General features: G+C 41.4%; 2 protein-coding genes across 5 annotated transcripts in view; one reads left to right on the forward strand and one right to left on the reverse strand.

Annotated features, from left to right (window-relative positions):
• zdhhc7 (zinc finger DHHC-type palmitoyltransferase 7) overlaps window positions 1-12,354 on the forward strand; it is a 30,174-nt gene extending 17,820 nt beyond the window's left edge. Inside the window, exons 1-8 of one of the 4 annotated variants that reach the window (XM_047822027.1) lie at window positions 423-605; window positions 1,287-1,357; window positions 3,176-3,473; window positions 5,001-5,125; window positions 5,503-5,599; window positions 5,950-6,031; window positions 6,702-6,832; window positions 8,702-12,354. In XM_047822027.1, the coding sequence (XP_047677983.1) occupies window positions 3,186-3,473; window positions 5,001-5,125; window positions 5,503-5,599; window positions 5,950-6,031; window positions 6,702-6,832; window positions 8,702-8,881 (903 nt within the window). In that variant the 5' untranslated portion in view covers window positions 423-605; window positions 1,287-1,357; window positions 3,176-3,185 and the 3' untranslated portion in view covers window positions 8,882-12,354. Of the gene's footprint in view, window positions 1-422; window positions 606-1,286; window positions 1,358-1,527; window positions 1,558-2,493; window positions 2,803-3,175; window positions 3,474-5,000; window positions 5,126-5,502; window positions 5,600-5,949; window positions 6,032-6,701; window positions 6,833-8,701 lie in introns of those variants that run through there. The other 3 variants (XM_047822028.1, XM_027159358.2, XM_027159359.2) reach the window with 3 other exon arrangements.
• A 2,041-nt stretch (window positions 12,355-14,395) lies between these two features.
• nip7 (NIP7 nucleolar pre-rRNA processing protein) lies at window positions 14,396-18,026 on the reverse strand. Its single transcript, XM_027159241.2, has 5 exons — window positions 17,851-18,026; window positions 17,624-17,710; window positions 16,817-16,955; window positions 16,337-16,477; window positions 14,396-15,165 (listed from the first exon to the last, which is right to left on the reverse strand). The coding sequence occupies exons 1-5, from the start codon at window positions 17,904-17,906 to the stop codon at window positions 15,046-15,048; spliced, it is 543 nt and encodes a 180-aa protein (XP_027015042.1). The 5' UTR covers window positions 17,907-18,026; the 3' UTR covers window positions 14,396-15,045.
• Between the last annotated feature and the right edge of the window lie 293 nt (window positions 18,027-18,319).

The following is an 18,319-nucleotide window of genomic DNA, read 5'->3' on the forward strand; positions in this document are numbered from 1 at the left end:
ACACATACACTCTCTCTCTCTCTCTCTCTCTCTCTCTCTCTCTCTCTCTCTCACACACACACACACACACACACACAAACACACACTCTAACACACACACACGTACGCAAACACACACATCCTATTGTTAATATTTTTAAGGCATTGTTAAGATTAGGACTGTATGATTAGGTCCTCTAACACACACACACAGACATACAAACACACACACACACACACACACACACACACACACACACACACACACACACACACACACACACACACACACACACACACACACACAAACATATGTCTGAGGGCTTGCATAAGAACTGGGAATAAAAAAGAATGTTATTGACGTGATACTTTCCTATATAGAACAAAAAATAATGACTTAAAGCGCCACAGCAGGGGACACTTCTGTACAAGAGCAGTAGATGGCAGCGCCGCGCTGTTTAACCCACAACCGACGGCAGAAGAAGCGCAGGCAGCGAAAGGAACCCGGAAATGTGTGCCATTCGTTTCTACTCGCTTTTCAAAATAACCACTTAGAATAAGATGGACTTTTTCCTGGCTGTGTAGAATAATGACATCGTGTGTTGACACTCGGATGAAGTATTTCGGTAAGGAAACGACCCACAGAGAGATTTTCTGTCTTGTATATACAGAATTAGCATTCTAGCTAGCTTCATGCTAACATAATGTATATCCGTTAAATATGTAGATTATAATCATTATATCTGTTATGATGTCACTGGTATTAGTTACTCGGTATAATATCAGCTTAATGTTGTCAGATTTATCGTAGTGTTTGACTATAAACCGTGAATCTGTCCTCGGTTTAGTCCCAAATGGCTTCCTGGTGGTTATTTAGTGCACTACATGGAGTGTTGACGCCATTGTATTGTCCCCTATGTAGGGTACATGTGTAGGGAGTGTGTATCGGTTTGGTGTGTGTAGCGAGGTTAGGCGTTTTGTTGCTTTGCCAATGGGTTGATTAGCTAGCTGTGTGTTTCAGCTGTGATTGTGTGTTATAATGTACTGTTATGGTCGCTCTCACTCTTTGTTTGTTTATTTAGAAAATAAAATGCAAAACCAGCCTGCAACCTTTTTTTTTTATACGAAAGTGTTGCTGTCGTGGATTATGGTAAAAATGTAAAACAAGCAAAAAAAAAAAATCTCCCTTTCGATGTGTTTGTTTATATCTAGTTATAAATAAAAATATACAGATATAACTATACTGTGTGTGTGCGTGTGTGTGTGTGTGTGTGTGTGTGTGTGTGTGTGTGTGTTTGTTTGTGTAGGTTAACCCTGTGCATGTGGCCTTGTATCTGCTGTCCAGCTCATCATGTCATTGTGACTTCAACTCTCTGAGGTAATCACATTAATGTTTATTAATTTGTAACCTAAGTAATAATAATCATAATTTCACTGGACTTCAAACTCTTTTATAAAGTTGACTGCAAACATTTTCACTTCAAAGCGGTGACACTAGAGAAAAAGGATGGAAGAAAATCTCTTTTCTCTTTCCCCTTTTTGTCTTAGAAGTATTTTGGAGCATGACTTTTCCTTGAGGTTTCATACCTGTCAGCATTTGTAACATCATGGAAATCAGAGACTGACAGAGAGAGAGAGAGAGAGAGAGAGAGAGACCGACTGATGGGGGGGGGACCGACCGACTGATGGGGAAGGAGAGAGAGACCGACTGATGGGGAAGGAGAGAGAGACCGACTGATGGAGAGAGAGAGAGACCGACTGATGGAGGGAGAGAGAGAGACCGACTGATGGAGAGAGGGAGAGAGAGAGACCGACTGATGGAGAGAGAGAGAGAGAGAGACCGACTGATGGAGAGAGAGAGAGAGACCGACTGATGGAGAGAGAGAGAGAGAGAGACCGACTGATGGAGAGAGAGAGAGAGAGACCGACTGATGGAGAGAGAGAGAGAGAGAGACCGACTGATGGAGAGAGAGAGAGAGAGAGAGAGGCCGACTGATGGAGAGAGAGAGAGAGGCCGACTGATGGAGAGAGAGAGAGAGGCCGACTGATGGAGAGAGAGAGAGAGAGAGACCGACTGATGGAGAGAGAGAGAGACCGACTGATGGAGAGAGAGAGAGACAGACAGATGGAGAGAGAGAGAGAGAGAGAGAGAGAGAGAGAGAGAGAGAGAGAGAGACCGACTGATGGAGAGAGACCGACTGATGGAGAGAGAGAGAGAGAGAGAGACACCGACTTATGGGGGGAGAGAGAGAGACACCGACTTATGGGGGGAGAGAGAGAGAGACCGACTGATGGGGAGAGAGAGAGAGAGACTGACTGATGGGGAGAGAGAGAGAGAGACCGACTGATGGGGAGAGAGAGAGAGAGACCGACTGATGGGGAGAGAGAGAGAGAGACCGACTGATGGGGAGAGAGAGAGAGAGAGAGAGAGACCGACTGATGGAGAGAGAGAGAGAGACCGACTGATGGAGAGAGAGAGAGAGACCGACTGATGGAGAGAGAGAGACCGACTGACCGTGAGAGAGACCGACTGACTGACAGAGAGAGAGAGAGAGAGAGAGAAAGTGTGAACAGAGTCGATGAACTGAGCTGTAAAAATCGATGTAGTGCAGCACGGCTGTTTTCCCAAAATGAGAAGAAGGTTAACTTTAGCTCTGATCAGCACTGCTGTTCTCCTGTTCACGGCGTCCTGCAGGCGCTCGGATCCACACTGACTTACAGAACTTAAAGTGCATTACATTGTTTACATATTTTCATATATACAGCTGAACAGTTTAGGGTTTAAAGCCTTTGCTCAAGATTCTGTTGAACACATGACCTTGGGTGGGTTTTTGTCCTATTGGTCCAGAGTTTTCTTGTTCTTTTCTGTCTGTGAGCAAAATGTAAAATTCCCTGTAGGGTCACAATCAGAAAACAAATGTGAAAAATGTCCCAGCAAAACCATAAATATAAAAATGTTGACCGTAGAAATATTTTTGACTTTGCTGTTGTATTACATAATTTTCTGCCATGACAGTTTTTATCCTCTTGTGATCGTTATTTATTCACGTACGATAAACAAGTCCCTGCGAATTAGCTGTTACTATAGCAACAACACTTTATTTAAATGAGCTCATTAACATAAACATAGTGGCTGGACCTACAGTCCAGGAGCATCACCTAACGCTGGCCTTTTTTCCACCCATGGCTCCTGCAGCTAGAGCAGAATGCAGACTTCTGGGCACCGGTTGCGGGATGTGGAGCAGCACCACCCCTTGCTGTCCAGCGGGGAGGAGGAGGTGAGCGTGGGCCGGGTCTGGTTCATTCAGGATGGCTGTGGAATGGTGTGCGCCTCCATGACTTGGTTTCTAGTGATGTACGCAGAGTTCGTGGTGAACTTCGTCATGCTTCTGCCTTCCAAAAGCTTCTGGTACTCGCTCATCAACGGCGTGGTGTTCAACTTCTTGGCTGTGCTGGCGCTGACCTCGCACCTGCGCACCATGCTGACCGACCCGGTAAGAGTCACAACCTCACCGTCAAACATCAACATAAAGAGCGGAAGTCAGAACAAAAAAATCTTCACGCGAATGACGTCACGTCAAGATGGTGAACACATCAAGCTTCACTTCATCATTATTAATGTGACTGTCTGTCTTCGTCTGTCTGTCTCTTCATCTGTCTCTCTCTCTGTCTCTCTCTTTGTCTGCCTGTCTCTGTCTCTCTGTAACTCTGTCTCTCTGTCTGTGTCTCTCGCTATCTCTCTCTCTCTGTAACTGTCTCTCTCTGTCTGTGTCTCTCTCTTTCTCTCTGTCTCTGTAACTGTCTCTCTCTGTCTGTGTCTCTCTATTTCTCTCTGTCTCTGTAACTGTCTCTCTTTGTAACTCTGTCCTCTGTCTCTCTCTGTAACTCTCTGTGTGTGTGTCTCTCTCTCTCTCTCTCTCTCTCTCTCTCTCTCTCTCTGTCTCTCTTTGTCTGTCTGTCTGTCTCTCTCTCTAACTCTGTCTCTCTCTGTAACTCTGTCTCTGTTACTCTCTCTCTCTATAACTGTCTCTCTCTCTGTCTCTCTCTCTCTGTCTCTCTTTGTCTGTCTGTCTCTGTCTCTCTCTCTATCTCTCTATAACTCATTCTCTGTCTGTCTCTCTCTCTCTCTCTCTCTCTCTCTCTCTCAGCATTTTGGGGTCTAACCTTGAAGTTTAGTCATTTAAGGAGCTTTATGGAAAACAAAACTCATCTTTCAGATCAAGTTCTTAACTATGACTGTAAAAGAAACAACAAAATCAATTTTACTGCGAGTGGAAAGTGTCTCTAATTATTTATTAAAGACTTACAACGAGAGCCGAGAAACAGTGCAAAGTTACAGCATGTCATAATAAAAACGAGGCTCTCGGTCCGTCTGCGTTTGGTCCGACAAACAGTCAACAGGAACCAGATTCTGTTCCTTTTCTTACGGCCTGTAACAGAAATCCCACAGGGCTGTTTATTAGGTGTACAGTTGAGGGAGGAGAAGAAGGCAGGGTTGAACATATTTGCAATTCTAAACGTTCACATGAGGAGAATGTGCTCCTGGTCATCGTCTGTTTCTCTGTAGCAGCTTACTCTTTTTTTGTTCCTTTACAAATTCCTCTGTTTGACTAATGTGCAATAACTTATTTATTAATAACTCATTTCTACCGATATAAAGATTTACATACTTATAAATACTTTATATCTCAGTTACAATCGTGGGTAAATGTATTACTATCGTCTTGACTGCAGTTTTGTTGTGTGTTTTTTTTAATAATTATTAAAAAAATTTTATACACCCTTATATCAATTCTAAAAATCGAAGTGTAGCTCACACCAAATTCTATGTAACTTGCAATGTAAGGACTTCTTTAATTTCACTGTACTCAATGTATAGTGACAATAAAACAATCTTGAATCTTAACACTCTTTAATTTAATAATGAGATCTATGTTTTTGGATCTATGGATTTTCTGTTTGATTTTTCTCCGTGTTTGTGTGTGTGTGTTTGTGTGTGTGTGCGTGTGCGCGCGTGTTAGGGAGCTGTTCCTAAGGGAAATGCCACTAAGGAGTACATGGAAAGCCTCCAGCTGAAACCAGGGGAAGTCATTTACAAGTGCCCTAAATGCTGCAGCATCAAACCAGAGAGAGCTCATCACTGCAGGTGAGACGCTCTTTACCACAGTTTATACTGTATATGTGTGTATATATAGCTTATAGTCATTAGATTGTGTGCCTGGTGACGTAAACCTTATTCAGTCTCTCCAGGATGTCCAATTTTTTCTCTGGCTGGAATTTCCGCATAAATCAAACTCAAGGATATTCAGAGGAGCTTGTGCAGTTTTTCAAAATGATCACAGATTATCTGCAGATTCGGGCACAAAGCCCTTTTATGTGTGTGTTTGTGTTTGTGTGTGTGTGTGTTTACTGATCACATGACTTCCTGTCTGAATCTCGTTTCTGATTCGTTCTAACCAAGACTTTTGGACACAATTTTATCGATGAACCTCAAGCCTTTTGGTTTGTTTGTATCTGTTCCAGCATCTGCAAGAGATGCATCAGGAAAATGGACCATCACTGTCCCTGGGTGAACAACTGCGTCGGCGAAAACAACCAGCGATACTTTGTGCTGTTCACTGTAAGCACCGCTGACGTCTACGTCCTCCGCAGCCAGTCAGATCCCGGTTACACAACCGGACGGATATATAAATGTCTGTGTCGCAGCTGCGAGCGAACGCTTTGATTCGCTTTTAGTTATTTGAACGTTTTGTAAGTTTAAGGCAGCTAGTAACAGCGAGGTCAACAACAACAAAAAAAAAAAGAATCGTAACAATGTGTTCAGAAAGAATAGTTTTCATTCAAGGCTACACGGAAAAGCCGAAAGTTTTTTCTTCTGATTGAATCTGTTCAATTCTAGAGATTTTATTTATTTATTTATTTATTTATTGCTTTTCCTGAAACTCTTCTGTGCCTCTTCTCTCTTTGCAGATGTACATCGCTTCGATCTCTCTACATGCTCTCTGCCTCAGCGGCTTCCACTTCTTCACCTGCGTCAGAGTTCAGTGGAACGGTGAGACCGGGAAAGACAACAACAAATGTGCACGAATCCGAAAATATTTAATGATGTAATAAATACTAAATCATTTTTATTTAGGCTTTCGAAGCTACAGATAAAAAACCCTAACAACTCCTTTGCCTTTATTATTGATCATAATTACTTGAATCTAGCGATAAATAAAGTAGATAGAGGAAAAAATCTGTACGTTTGGTCAGTTTTAATTCGAATAAGGATAAGCAGCAGTAGCCGCTGTGTGACCGCGGTCCGCTCGCTAAGGTTGTGTCGCTATGGTTACGGCGCGCGTGCCGAGCGAGACTGGTCGCTGTGCGATGAGGCAGAAGCAATTATTTATTGATGAAGGAAGTAAAACGTCCTCCAGTCAATTTCAGCTGTATCCTTTCTCCCACGTATCGATTTGCTCTTACATCAGCACGAACGCCGTCCACAGAGAAAACGTCACCGGATGTTAGCGTGTCTACGTTTTTATACGACCCTCCAGAAAGGAGAGTTTAACAGCATCACGGTTTGATCTATTTTAAGTCATTGTAATTCGAGGACGGAGCCCGGAAGGGTCGCTTCCTCGTTGCTAAGGAAGACGTTGTCTTCACGTCAACCTTTGCGTTTATCTCCCGGTTAGGACGAGCGTGTGATGATGATTTGTGTGTAATTGTGCATGTTACAGAATGTAGTGACTTCTCTCCTCCGGTGGCTGTCATGCTCCTCATTTTCCTGTGTCTGGAGGCTCTCCTCTTCCTCACCTTCACTGCCGTCATGTTCGGCACCCAGCTTCACTCCATCTGCAACGACGAGACGGTGAGTCGGTCAAACCAAACCCTAGTGAGGTCGTTCTTCACGCAATAAACACCCCCCCCCCTTCTGCTCATGTACACACATCATTTAAAGCATTCCGATTAAACCACTTATAATATGTGACATGAAGCTTAAGACTCTTTATAGTCTTTATTAGCGCTCTTTAAATTTGTTAGATGATTTGCTGGGGGGAAGTCGTGGCCTAATGGGGGGGAAGTCGTGGCCTAATGGGGGGGGAAGTCGTGGCCTAATGGGGGGGAAGTCGTGGCCTAATGGGGGGGAAGTCGTGGCCTAATGGGGGGGAAGTCGTGGCCTAATGGGGGGGAAGTCGTGGCCTAATGGTTAGAGAGTTTGACTCCTAACCCTAAGGTTGTGGGTTCAAGTCTCGGGCTGGCAATACCATGACTGAGGTGCCCTTGAGCAAGGCACCGAACCCCCCAACTGCTCCCTGGGCGCCGCAGCATAAATGGATGCCCACTGCTCCGGTTGTGTGTTCACGGTGTGTGTGTGTGTTCACTGCTGTGTGTGTGTGTGTGTGTGTGTGTGCGCACTTTGGATGGGTTAAATGCAGTGAACAAATTCTCAGTATGGGTCACCGTACTTAGCCGTATGTCACGTCACGTGATCATTAATTAGATGATTGATTGTGACTCATTAATTAGATGATTGATTGTGACTCATTAATTAGATGATTGATTGTGACTCATTAATTAGATGATTGATTGTGATTATTAATTAGATGATTGATTGTGATTATTAATTAGATGATTTGTGATTCTTAATTTTCTTAATTAGATGATTGATTGTGATTATTAATTAGATGATTGATTGTGATTATTAATTAGATGATTGATTGTGACTCATTAATTAGATGATTGATTGTGATTATTAATTAGATGATTGATTGTGACTCATTAATTAGATGATTGATTGTGATTATTAATTAGCTGATTGATTGTGACTCATTAATTAGATGATTGTGATTATTAATTAGCTGATTGATTGTGACTCATTAATTAGATGATTGATTATGGTTATTAATTAGATGATTGATTGTGATTATTAATTAGCTGATTGATTGTGACTCATTAATTAGATGATTGATTGTGATTATTAATTAGATGATTGATTGTGATTATTAATTAGATGATTGATTGTGACTCATTAATTAGATGATTGATTGTGACTCATTAATTAGATGATTGATTGTGACTCATTAATTAGATGATTTATTGTGATTATTAATTAGATGATTGATTGTGATTATTAATTAGATGATTGATTGTGACTCCTTTGACTTTCTTTTTTTAACATTCCTCTTTGTCATTTATTTCTTTTTTGGACCACAGATCTGTAAACCCTGCGTTTGCAAACTGTAGAGTTTTGTTCTTAAACATTAAACCTGCTGTTGGATATCAGTCCACTGCTAACAAAGATTGCAGAGCATTAAAGAAATGTTCAATGAAGGAAAAGGTTTCTACTTCTAAAAATTAAAAATTAATGCTGGACAGAAAATAGATTTTTTTAGTTGTTTAGTGCCCTCTGCTGCCTGTGAAGTGAATTGCAATCCAGACTCACAATCCTTTACTTTTTGCCCCTAATCCAAGGCTTTCTGAACTTTTTTAGGAGACGACATCAAAGGGTCATTAGGAATTTTGTCCGACCCCAAGCTTTTGTTTATTGTGTGCATTTGCTGAACTCTCTAGCTGATGTTGTGTGGCCTATCACTGAAAAATAAATGATGTCTAATACAGAAAGAAATAAAACTAAAAGGAGATGCTTGTAAGTTTGGGACATGCCTCATGAGTTGGAAATGCGACGGCAATAATTTCACTGTGCCCTAATGTATGGATTCTTTTTCATGCCGTACAGGAAATCGAGAGGCTGAAGAACGAGAAGCCGACATGGGAGCGGCGAGTGCGCTGGGACGGGATGAGGGCCGTGTTCGGAGGCCCGCCGTCTCTCCTGTGGTTTAACCCTTTTGCTGGACTGAGACTGCGCCGACTTCTGATGGTCCACGCTCGGAAGGGCGGCTCAGAGTTCGCAGTCTGAGCCGAGCGAGCTCACGTTTCTCCGCACGTCAGCGTGCCAGCGTGCCTTTTAAGACCCAACGCGTAGAGGACGCACGGCACAATGACGCAGGTACGGGGACTCGGGGAAGAGAATGTGTGATAAACCAGAGGCCTGGTGGAGGAGAAAGGCCCAAATATGACAAACTACCTGCTAAAAACCACTGGACCTCAGTCAAAGGATCATTTTTGCTTTTGGCTTCTCTTGGCTGGCAGATTTTTTTTTTTCTGTGAATAGATTTTGTTTTTAAAGGATTTTTTTTCCTGTATTTTTTTTTAAACAGAACTTTAAAGGGAAAAAAAATAACATGCACAATCTCACATTTAATTCCAACAGCATCATTGTTTAAATCTTTAAATCACACGTCCAAACCGAAGAACTCTGGAACCTTCTCTAAGCATTAAGATTTCCTCTGTAACAAAATGCAGAAAGGATGATAATTATTCCTAGATTTAGAAACACGAACTATAAATGACGGTTTATTTCACTTCCTAATATAGTAGAGACAACGTTAAACCTCGTTTACAAACTTTTTTTTTTTTTTTGACATTCGTGTAAACGGCACTGAATATTTAGACTATTTACACTGTTTACTTTCCGTGACGCTAAATCTGAGATCATCGCTTACCCTGAATGTAGACAAGATCGCATTAGAGAACATGCCGTAGGGATAACGCATGACCTTTTGCACACCTAAGTTTGGTTGTCATAGCAGAGGAGATGACGTCAGACCAGACCAGACCCCAACCAGAGCAGACCAGACCCTACCCGACCCCAACTAGACTCAACCCGACCCTAACCAGACCCGACCCGACCCCAACCAGAGCAGACCCGACCCTACCCGACCCCAACCAGACCCTACCCGACCCGACCCCAACCAGAGCAGACCCGACCCCAACCAGAGCAGACCCGACCCCAACCAGAGCAGACCCGACCCCAACCAGAGCAGACCCGACCCCAACCAGACCAGACCCTACCCCAACCAGAGCAGACTCAACCAGACCAGTCCAGACCCCAACCAGATCAGACCAGACCCCAACCAGACCTGACCAGACAAGACCCCGACCAGACCAGACCCAACCAGACCTGACCAGACCAGATCCGACCCCGATGACACTCAGACGTATAACTTGCTTAGCAGCTCAAGAACTATGCTGGATGTTCTTGTGTGTTTTACATACGACGGCTAACAGTCCAACTAACGAATCACGTGATGTTAGCAATACCGTGGCTGCGTCTCCACAAGAGCTTTTTACCTCCCCGTTAAAGACGATTCTTTAATCATCGCAGATGTTTTATACAGTAGACGCAGAGTATTTTGAACGGTATCGGATTCGACGTGAGCCGTAAAGTACCGACTGAATCCGTGTTCATGGAATAATGTATTGTAAATAAAAACAAAGCTAAACGGAACGGTTTATTAATTAGACCAGGCTGCCTGCAGAGCTTTCTCTTTCATTCCACACGATGGACACAGTATATAAAATAGCATCTAAACGTGACCACACGTCCTTCCCCCAGGACGTCGGGTTCTTCAGTGCCATGACGGTCAACAGTATTAGTTTCTATTCATTGTGCACGTGTACGCAACCCTTTACCTCCCAGGGCATTAAACCCATCATGCTGCCTTCACAGAAACCTAATATTTATCCAAAAAAAAAAAAACGCACCTATAACACGTCAGTAACAGTGTAATTATTTATTTGCTTTCGGGATTTATATCCTTCCAGTCCAACTGCATTGTTCTAAAAAGAAATCTCTCACAATCAACATCACATTCAATGCTAAAAAGCAAACGAGTGACTCAGGCATCGTTCACAAGCTCGCCCTGGACGTCGAAAGGAAAAAGTCTAAATAATATCTTATATTATAAAATATAATATAGACTCTTAATATATTATTTATAATGCTTTAGACAATATATTTAGCCTGAATCGCGGAGTTCATTCGCAGTCGAGCGAATATCGCTGAATCGTATCTTTCGGTTCGGTTCACTTATGAATCAAATACACTGAAAATAAACGAATCGATTCAGTGTCATTTAGACATTTGCTTAAGCATCGCATTTAGATTCCGTTCTTCATTAAAAAAAATAAAAAATTATGCTGAACTGCTGATAGACTGTAGAAACTATACAGATCCATAAATATTGGCACCTGTTAAACGGGTGAAAACAGAATACTCGTGGGGGTGGGGGGGGTGGGGGAGTTGGATGTCGTTATGCTGTGAACGAGAGAAATTTCAACCTTTTTAATTAAAGTACAGTTATTTTGTGTGCATGTGAGTGAAGCGTTAAAGTCCAGACTTGTTTACATCGGCGGCTCAGTAATAGATAATACGTGGATTTTAAGAGATCGTATGAACCGGGGAATTAACCGCGTCTCTGACCGACTCGGCTCGCCGTAGGAGTAACTTAAAAACGGATAAAACGCTATAAACACATGCTGTCACAGGATCATAATCAATCTGGCGGTGGTTATTTTTCCCTCATCCACAAACTTGATCGCTTTATTCCGCTCGTACCGAGGCGACTCCGCAAAAAATGAGCCGCTTTGCTTCGTTACAATCGATGCTCAGTAATAAACCAGATATACATCAACGAGACAGATTTCACAGAAAGACACCGTGAAACAGAGACAACGAGTAACATCGGAATCTTATCATCCATGTTTCTGAGCTCTCGTCCCGTCTACACGAGGCGTCACTCGGGGATTGTCTTAGTACGTGTTTACTTAAAAAAATACATAAAAATAAATAAAAATAGTGTAATGGGGTCTTTACGTTGGACTCCATATGAACACACGAACACATCTCGCAGTAGATTAAAGAAAGTGCTTTTGTAAAATCATTGTCATTTCTCCCAGCTGTTTGTTTTAGACCATGTTTTTTTTTTAATGATCGTTTGCTGGAACACAGGATGTGCAACATGATGTCTGTGTGGGTTTAAAAAAAGAAAGAAAGAAAGAAAGAAAGGTGAGTCCACTTCCTGTTTGCAATCCTCGAATAAGTCAAAAGCGTTAAGACTTATTTGCATGTACGTCTTTAAGAATGTATCTTGTCTTTTTTTTTTTTAAATGAAGTTTTCTTTTAAGGAATAAAAACAGGCCGTCTTGGTAACACTAATCACCTCTGGATGAGCTCTAAGAAACATCATGCACTGCAGGTACAAGTGTCATAACCTTCAGTATACAAATGAAAAGGCAAAGGGTTTATGGATTATAGACGCAAAAGGAATATTAAAGCTTAATCGGTTGAAGTGTATGACGTCAGAAACCCCGTGACGTACGTAATCGCCGTTCTGTCCGACGTGTTCGACCTTATTCCTGGAAACTGGAAGGCAAAAACAGGAGATGTTGTAAATGATGATGATTAATTTCTTTTTCAACTGTCATTAAATAATTGTTCTTTCATATGTGAAGCTCTTTTGCATAATAAACTTGTTAGGTTCAGAACTATTAAATGTTTTTCTTGTTTTTTTTTTCTGAACTCATAAGGTTAACATGGAAACGTGACCTTATCGTGTCATGTGGAGGTCATGCAGCGTTTTACCCGTTAAAGACGACTTCCTGGAAATACATGACTGTACGGTGAGTGAGTTTCAGGGCTGTCGAGTGTCACACATTGAGAGTGACAGTCACGCATTTCGGTCTTTTCTCACGTTCTCCCGCCACACATCGTATTTCTCACGCAGAAAAACTTTTTGACTATTTATCATATATTTAATAAGCCGCAGCGCCCAAATGTATCAGTCCGCACCGCTGTGTCTATGGAACCGGGCAGGAATCAAGCGCGTCTCAGTTCTTAGTCGAGCCTGACACTTATCAGCCAATCAAAAAATGAGGCTACACAATAGCCAATCAGAAAATAGCACTATCTGGGTAAGATTTAACGCAACAACCAATGAAAAAAAACATATTCATTAGAGAGGGTATTTTCGATGGTCGGTTTGAACAAAACCTCAACACGAAACAGCTTGTCTCTGGACGGGACATTGTCCTCAATCATGACACTAAACATGTCTGGGCTTGTGCTGAACTGTTTTATATGGGAGCAACATTACAAATGATAAAGGGGTCCAAAAAGGCAACAAACACTTACAATAAACACCACCAGTCATAAAATCTCTCTCTCTCACACACAAACACACATTAATAAATTGAGATACTTTTTATTGAGCCCTGAATTTACGATTTAAAAAGCTCTGGAGATGATTTGAGTCCAGCGATTATACTCTGGTGTTGTTCAGGTACGCTGATATTTATTCATTTATTACTTCATGCTTTCTAATTAAACTAATTAAATATTAAATATGTTTAAACTGCGACTCATTTTTGAGATCCATCCAATCACAGAAAATGTTCAGATCATCTGATCTAAAAACCTGCTAAACCTGAACCATGGTCATCTAAACACCATTTGGTTTTAAAACATCAGGACTCGTGTTCATAAAGACTCTCAGAATAATCAGCGAGCTCCTAATTTAGATTAAACACATTTAACTCAGAATCTTATCCACAGAGTGATTCAGGTCTCAGGACAACAAGGAAAAATACAACAACTTTTATCTTAGAGAGGAGGCGGGGCTTAACCCGTTACTAGGTGACACGTTCTTTTGAAGACTGTGATTGGTTGTCTAATAAAAAAGGAGTGCTTTTAAAATCTGGTCTATTATAATCCTTTACTTTGTCTCTATGTTAAGATATTTGAGTCTATATGGTGTTGGGATTACGTTCGTGGCACATCATATTAGAGATGTTCGAACATCTGTATCTTATAAATGTAAACATCTGCCATGTCTGACCTGAAATAGTGGCAGAAATGATAATTTGTCTCTCTGTTTTAGAGACGTTGGTGTATCTAACGTATCCATAGCAATCTCTCTCTCTCTCTCATATATATAGAATGAGAGAGAGAGATATGTAGGTGTGTGTGTTTCCTGTTCTGTGTCTTGAGATGTTATCTCTAATCTGTTTGGTCACAAAATGAATCCCCACACGATGGGGAAGTCATGGCCGAATGGTTAGAGTCTGACTCGTAACCCTAAGGTTGTGGGTTCGAGTCTCTGGCCGGCAATACCACGACCTTGGATGGGTTAAATGCAAATAACGACTGGGTCACCGTACTTAGCCGTATATCACGTCACTTCACCTCACACCTAATCTGTACCATCTTATTAACTCACTATCGTTATTAAATATTGTATACAACACATTTCTTTTCCCTCTTCAGCTTTCAGTCATTTTCTCCTCTGATAAAGAAACTCTTAATCCTCTTAAAAGTCCTCCTCCTTTCTCCTAACACTTTGACCTCATGAGCTCTTTTAAGGGTTAAGATGCTTTATGAAGAACTTTTATCTTTACTCAGATCTTCTCTTTAATTTTAATATGAAACGCTCACATTTCTAAGAATTTTCTTATCACCGAGAATGTCCATAAATACAGGCCCTGGTGTATTCTGGCTTTAAAAGCTGTTGACAGACAAAACAGGAAACAAAAGTTATGGTTTGTGGAAAAACTCTTTACATTGTGACGTTTCCTTTATCTATACAACTGCTTACAAATTCTATATAAACATTTAAAGCGGTCAAACAGAAAAAAGTAGCTGTACGTCGATCAGCCATAACATTAAATCCACTGACAGGTGACATGAGTAACGTTGATTAATTGTTGCCCCCAGAGCTGACAGGGTGTGGGGTAAAAACTTAGCATCAAGTAAACAGTCAGTTCTAAAAGCTGATGCAGAAAAAGGGCAATCATAAGGATCTGAGGACCCAAAGTGTAACAGCAACACACCTCCTGCTCCGAGATCTGGATTTGATCTGAGCTTCTATACAAACTTCACCTCACAACTTACAGGATTTAAAGCATCTGCTGTTAATGTCTTGGTGCCGGAAACCAGCTAGTTTTACTATCACGGCTGATCGGCGTATTTCGTGTTTGTTAGCTTTGCATTTTTCTCTGAAGCAGTGAGCTGTCAGAAAGATCATCGCTGCCGAAAACACATAACTTGTCCACTTGTATAAAAAAACAAAAACAAAAAAAAAAACACAACACTTGACACAAATGAGAGAAACGTTACATTCTGCTTTGCTCATTTTTACACAGTGACAAAGCTCCAGTCCATAAAGTCCACTCTGACAGAGCAGACTAAGTGAGCGTGTCCTCATTTCTGATGAACTCTCCTACATCAGCCTGGTGAAACACCACGATGGCCATGGGATCCACTTTGCGACATTCCTGGGTGGTTTTTGCTGCCACTCCGAAGCCCTGTGGGGGCAACACAACCCTCAGTACAGTACACATCCTGCTCTGTGGTAAATATCTATTAAATACACTTCAGCTCCTAAACACACACACACACACACCTCACAGAATCCTTTTGGTTTTATTTCGTCCTGCGCTGAATAAACAGTTTCACATACCTGATGTTTACATACTGTACAGTAGAGATCTTCTCGGGTCTAAAGACATGTACACGACCCGAAGTGACCCGAATCACTTTTTACCCCGAACACGACGTGCATAATTTTTTATTTATTTATTTTTTTTAAGAAAGACCCGACACAAACCCGAAAAAATTAGACCCAAGTCCGACCCGACCGGTTGGCAAATTTTTAACCCGACTGGACCCGAATGTTGCACATACAGATGCAGCCCTTCACGCACCAGTCGGACAGAAAAGTAACCGCTACAGCGTGGATTCAAAATTGATTGACAGGTCTTTCTCAACAAAAATTAGCTTACCGCCAGCAACACGATGTCGCGAGCGGTCTTGGTAAACAGAGCAGAGATTGGATAAAGGACTCGAGTCGAGGCACACACACGTTTCCACACGCTCCGTTTTTAATCCGGTTTCTTGATACCTGGATGATCGAGCACTTTTATTTTGTGAGAGAAAATCCTCCAGCTCCTGAATATTCTTTGCTTTATGATGCTGAAGTCCAACTTTTAACACAAGGACAACTGAGGGTGGTGTAAATTGTTATTAAGTGGTTATTATTCAGTCCTGTGCTTCTAAAGCGACATAAGATATTTACATGTTTCCCAGAAGATAAAGTAATAAAAATTTACACCGTTGTTCAAAAGTTTACACCCCCCCTCGGCTCTTAATGCGTCGCCTTCTTGATCATCGGTGAATGTTTGTGTCTTTTGTGATAGTTATGCACGAGTCCCTCAGTGTGAAAGACGGATCTCAGGATGGATCACAGAGCCAAATATTCAGAAGATGCCAGAAACGCAGTGAGGCTTAAGCAGGACCTGAACTGATTCATATACAGATTCAGTTATGATCGTGTCTTGTAGACTGTACAGTACGTAAATATCTGTTATGTGAAATTCAGGGAAAGATGTAATAAAAAAAAATGCAATGCTTTTATAAATCTTAATGAGCTCATGTGCTGAACTGGAATATAGAGATGTACGGTATTGCGGCTCTCACCAGCGGGACGTCTGCCATGGAGTAAACCACCACTCCTTGGTACTGGGCCGTGTTTTCTGTAATCCTGCCCAGGCCAGACTTCATGACGTGGTTGCCGTATAGGAAAGACTGCTCAGCTCCAGGCTTCACCCACACCTTATACTGTACAGAAGACACACGTGGCAGCGTATGGCTCAGAAACAAAATGTAATACTCAGCATTAGGAGCCTAAATACAAGTCTGGTTTTTAATATCCCAACCTGCAGCCACACCAGCCATTTCCGGGTAAGTGTAGACACTTCTGATTTAAGTTATACATTGGTTATTGATGTTAAGTTACAGTAAATGTTACTAGAAACTGTTAAGAACGACGAAAGTTCGGTACTTGATCGTTGCTGTAAAAAGCTGCTACAGAAAATCTACATCTTTGATCCATCTGGCAAAAGCAAGCCTTACTACAACTCTGCTGAATTACTATGGTACGTGAGAGATGTTTAATACCTTTGCATAAGGAGCGAGAAAATCCAGAGCTGTGATGTGCAGACGAAACTTCTGAGTCTTGGTGAACTTCCCGAAACACGTGCCGACGGACACCAGCTTGTCCCGAGAGATATTCGTGGCCAACTTCAGTATCTTTTCGCTTGATTGATTGACAATCAATAGGAGAATAAATTCAATTCAATTAAATTCGACTTATATAGAGCTGTTTACAATTGACGGTGTCTCAAAGCAGCTTTACAGAACATAAACATAGAACAAAAAGGTTAATATAAAGAATAATATAAAGATTAATATAATAAAAAAAACTCAAGATTAATATTCGATCTATTTAAATGTGTTTGTATTTATCCCCAATGAACAAGTCTGAGGTGACTCAGGTGACTGTGGGGAGGAAAAACTCCCCCAGATGGTAAAGGAAGAAACCTTGTGAGGAACCAGACACAAAAGTGAACCTCATCCCCATATGGGTGACACTGGAGGGTTTGATTATAAATATACATTCTGATAAATGTTGTATTGATGCAAAAGATCACATGGAGTTCACATCTCCTCTTTAGTATCACAGAGTCTAACTGGAGCTGGAACATCTCTAGATGCCTCAGGATTCTCACAGAGTCGATCTGTTAAACACAGTCTGTGTGCATGTGGTGACCTAGTGGTTAAAGTGTTGGGCTACCGATCAGAAGGTTGTGAGTTCGAGTCCCAGGGCCACCAAGCTGCCACTGTTGGGCCCCTGATCGAGGCCCTGAACCCTCAATGCTGTAAATGTGTAAAAGAGTTAAATAAATCAGACAGCAGTTTATTTACCTGATGTAGTAAACACGATCATGGTGCAATCTGAAGCAGTAAGTCCCATCAGGTCTGTCCACAAGAAGCTTAATGTTCTCTCCGATGCTGAAAACAAAACGTTCGACACTTAATACATCGTACGATCACGTTTAAAGTGATCAGAAGCAGTCAGATGACTGAAGGACACGTGTTTGTGCTCAGAGGTGACACGTGCACACGTGTGTGTACACTGTTAATATACTCACTACTTGGAAAGCTTTTCAAACATCGTTTTCGTTTCTTCATCCGTTAATGGACGCATTGTTACAAAAAAAAATAGAAAGTTTAACCTGAGAGAGAAAGAAAAAACACACACGTGGAGAAATTGCAAGAGAAGCAAGTGGACGTCGCAGGACGATGACGTAACCAAAGACGTCGCGGAAATTCTTCGTTTGTTGACATAGATATCTATGGTTTGTTGTATCGAATTTTTAATTATTTTTTATTTTATTTTTTTCATTCGAAGTTTCTCAGTCGTCGCTAAAACGTTTCTGTAATATTATATTTTTTATTGCTAAAATAAAATGAAGCATTTATTAAAATATTTAACAATTTAACCATTTTACAAACAGTTGTATTACTACACAGTTTCTGTTTTAATATGAATGCCAGCAATGAGGAGGAGAAACCCATGTGATCGTTAATGAGTAAAAAATATCAATACGTCACGATTTT

This window comes from Tachysurus fulvidraco, chromosome 13, assembly GCF_022655615.1.
Source record: "Tachysurus fulvidraco isolate hzauxx_2018 chromosome 13, HZAU_PFXX_2.0, whole genome shotgun sequence".
Lineage (NCBI taxonomy): Eukaryota > Metazoa > Chordata > Actinopteri > Siluriformes > Bagridae > Tachysurus > Tachysurus fulvidraco.